The 3,361-nt window shown below is 35.0% G+C and overlaps 1 protein-coding gene across 1 annotated transcript; it reads right to left on the bottom strand.

Moving 5' to 3' along the window:
* Positions 1-376: 376 nt before the first annotated feature.
* On the bottom strand, positions 377-3,120 carry LOC114746733 (trimethylguanosine synthase-like). Its single transcript, XM_028935008.1, has 6 exons — positions 2,812-3,120; positions 2,443-2,686; positions 1,634-1,769; positions 1,430-1,521; positions 663-786; positions 377-552 (listed from the first exon to the last, which is right to left on the bottom strand). The coding sequence occupies exons 1-6, from the start codon at positions 3,008-3,010 to the stop codon at positions 433-435; spliced, it is 915 nt and encodes a 304-aa protein (XP_028790841.1). The 5' UTR covers positions 3,011-3,120; the 3' UTR covers positions 377-432.
* Between the last annotated feature and the right edge of the window lie 241 nt (positions 3,121-3,361).

Genomic DNA, 3,361 nt, shown 5'->3' with positions numbered 1-3,361 from the left:
TTAGTTTTATAGATTTTTTATTAAGGTTTCAGTGATATAATTAATCATATTTTACATTCATATTCAGAACATGTAATATTTATAAAGATAAAAAAGGATAAAATGTATTTATAAAAATAAAAGGGATAAAATGTAGATGATAAAATAAATTTAATTCATGCATATAAAAATATTAAAAATCATTTTAGACATCATGTTGTAATGCTAAATTCTTAAATTAAAAAAAAAAATAAAATTTGAATTAAATACAAGAAATCAATACATCAACAAGTCTTTAAGAGTAGACTCATGCTGAAACTTCTTTTAAAATAAAATTGAGGAAGCATTCTATTAATTCAAGTTGGCGTAAGTGGCAGAAAGTCTTGTCAACCAATGTATAAATACGAGAGATAGCTTTACATTTAAGAGAGATTAACGCCTGCAATTAAGTAATTAACAGTCTTCATATGGAAGCACTTCACATTCTGATGAAAATCCGGGAGAAGCAGCTACCGTACTACCAAAGTACAGAGTCACACCCTTAGGATGGTTCTGTATATAATTTAGTTCAACCTGCAAATTTGAAACCATTCACCTTTCTAATCTCTCTCTCTCTCTCTCTCGGGTAAAAATGTAAATGGAAACATAATTCTAGAATGAATCACATATTGCAGAGATTTTACCTTAAGCTGCAAAGGAGGAGAAGACAGCCTACACAGCTCTGGAACTTGTTCTAGGTTAATGTTCCGAGGTAGAAACATAATGATATTAGGAGTTATAGCTTGAGCAACCCGAAACAAAGTATAACTGCACAAGAGATTAACATTTTCCCGGTTCAAAGTAACAACAATAACAATAAATCTTATCCCATTACGTTAGATCGGTTGCATGAATTATAATACTACCTCCGGTTCTTAATATAAGAGCTCGTTTAACTTTATTTTGGTCTTAAATATAAAACCCCAATCTACTTTATGTCTTATATTTATTTATTTTTTTCGAAGGTAGTCTTTATAATAATAGTAGTTCTGGCTAATACATTTGATTAGTAAGGATATTTTAAGAAATACAACACCTATTTATTACAAATAACTAACTTAACTAATTTTCTTAATTTACTCAAATTAGTAACTAGCTCTTATATTAAGGATCAGAGGTAGTATCACATAAACAATGCTGTCAAAGTCAACAAATTACTACAGTCATTAAATTTTATGAATTATGACACACAGGGAGAACATTAACTTATTTCAATCAAATAAGATGACAACATTGGCTAATTCTAAACCAGGGGAACCAAATATAACCTTCATGAAACTAGAGAGATCAAGAGTACACTTGCGACACTAACATACTGTATGGCCACAAAACTAAATGCCAGTAACATATTGATGCAAGTAGAAATTGAAAAGCTAATCTCATTCAAAAGCAAGCAAGCAGCATGACATACCCATCAACTGGCTTAAGCAACTCAAGTGTGAATGTTTGGACGTCTTTATAAGAAGGACCGCCCCATGGTGGTGAAAGGAACACTATATCTCCCTGGCGGAATGAAATCATAAAAGCAATAAACAGCCCTCAGTTGTTGAACAGGGGCATGGTTCTCAGGGGAAAAAAAGAAAAAAGAAAAAAGACAGTGACAGTAAAATTTTGCCTTCAACGATGGAGCAAGCGCAAAAAAATCTCCAACAATGAAATCAATATATTCCTCAACTCCATATACTTTTGCATTATTCATTGCCAGTGCAACTTTTGCAGGATCTATGTCTATGGCAATAACATGACAACCCCTGAAAAATTGGATATAACAAACAAACTATAAGAAAGAAGATATAATAACATGTTTGTTTTTGTGTGTGTGTGTGTGTGTACATATTATCTAGTTCTTGCAAGGTTTCAAAGCAAAAGCATAGAAATGAAGCTTTGAGATAGTAACTAATTTTTGTACCGATTCCAAATCGATCACCCTAAAAAGTGCAAACTGCAAAAACAAAGACAAGCTATCCTGACAAAATATACCTTTATACCTAAACGCAGGCAACCAAAGTCAATATTAAAAATGCTGAATTTAGGTTGTTCACTGACAGAGTTCTTGCATTGCATTTTTAGCATAAAGTTACCATACAACATTTTCAGCTCAGTTCATAAATGTTGAGAAAATACGGACTTAGACTCTCTGCAGTGCCATAATTTGCCAAGTGCTCTAATGCAGTGTATTATGGACAGTAAAATTGATTATATGTAAAATAAAAATATAAGAAGTAACACAATTTAATTTTATAACTGCTCCTGAGCACTCTATAGAGTTAGGTAGTGCAAGGAATCCAAGTCTAACATGCACACAACTATAGACTGGAAGGAGTAGTAACTTATGAAGTATATGTCAAGGTTCAGAATATGCAGGCAATTACTGAAACTAGGCAGAAATAACAAATAAGAGCTATAAAAGCAGAAGAAAGTTACTTTCTGGCAAACTGAATAGCATTTCCTCCAACTCCAGAGAAGGAATCAATCACAACCTCATGACCCGTACACCTCTCAGCATGTCTAATGGCAATTTCTTCAGGTGTCACAGAGAACCAACCTTCTTCGTCCATTTGGATACCTTGGTCATATTTCGAGAATAGTCTGTATCGTTGGCGCCAATATTTCTTGGTAAGTGGACTAACTCCTTCCTTCGAAGCCTCAGGATTTCTAAAACCCTCAACTGAGGGGGGAAAAAAGATTTATCCATTGGTATTATTCTGCAAGATCCTCCAAGCTTCTTCTCCTCCTCCTTCTTTTCTTGAAAATGAACAAATTTCAAAGGCAAGAATGTGAAATTTTCCTTACCTTGTTGTGGTTGTCTTAGGTTTGAAGTTTCTGTAGTTCTTGGGTTTGAAGTTTCTGTAGTATTCTTCGAGACCTGTCTAGTGTCTCCTCCGTCTTCTGTCAGAGCTTTTCTGCTTCCCCACAAAGGCAAAATGCACAGAGCAACTACTCTCCTGAAACCCCGCAATAATTCTGAGAGACATCTGTAAACCCCCCACATAATCAGAGAGTGTTTGCAAAATTTGAAGCAAACCAAAAAGAAAAGAGATGCGTAAAGGACAGCGCTGACTATTTGGGTTAAGGGAAAGCCTCGGAGAGAGAGAGGGAGAGAGGGAGGGAAGAAACGGGAGAAGCACAGATGAATCGTGGTGGCGCACTGAACTGACTGCGGTTCTTAATTATTTATACCCAGAGAAATAGATTGTTCTGTCATTGTTGCGTGTGCTTATAATTTACGTGAATGTGAATGTGAACTTCAAGTAACACTGAAAGTTTCAATCAAAGATGAAGTCTGGGGTGGTGGAAATCTGATTCAGGCGCGTGGTGGTGGCGCCAAAAGCATCAGGCAAGG

Source organism: Neltuma alba, unplaced genomic scaffold (genome assembly GCF_004799145.2).
Source record: "Neltuma alba isolate B1F8T4 unplaced genomic scaffold, ASM479914v2 tig00005085_pilon, whole genome shotgun sequence".
Classification (NCBI taxonomy): domain Eukaryota; kingdom Viridiplantae; phylum Streptophyta; class Magnoliopsida; order Fabales; family Fabaceae; genus Neltuma; species Neltuma alba.
This window is presented reverse-complemented; position numbering and strand designations above follow the sequence as displayed.

What these genes read in the sequence shown, in the direction of transcription:
- LOC114746733 (XM_028935008.1), bottom strand. Translation starts at nt 3,010, where the DNA reads ATGTGGGGGGTTTACAGATGTCTCTCAGAATTATTGCGGGGTTTCAGG. An exon ending in CCTAAGACAACCACAACAAG is followed by an intron (nt 2,687 to 2,811) that starts GTAAGGAAAATT and finishes TTCCCCCCTCAG; the next exon opens with TTGAGGGTTTTAGAAATCCT. An exon ending in TTGCTTAAGCCAGTTGATGG is followed by an intron (nt 787 to 1,429) that starts GTATGTCATGCT and finishes TCTCTTGTGCAG; the next exon opens with TTATACTTTGTTTCGGGTTG.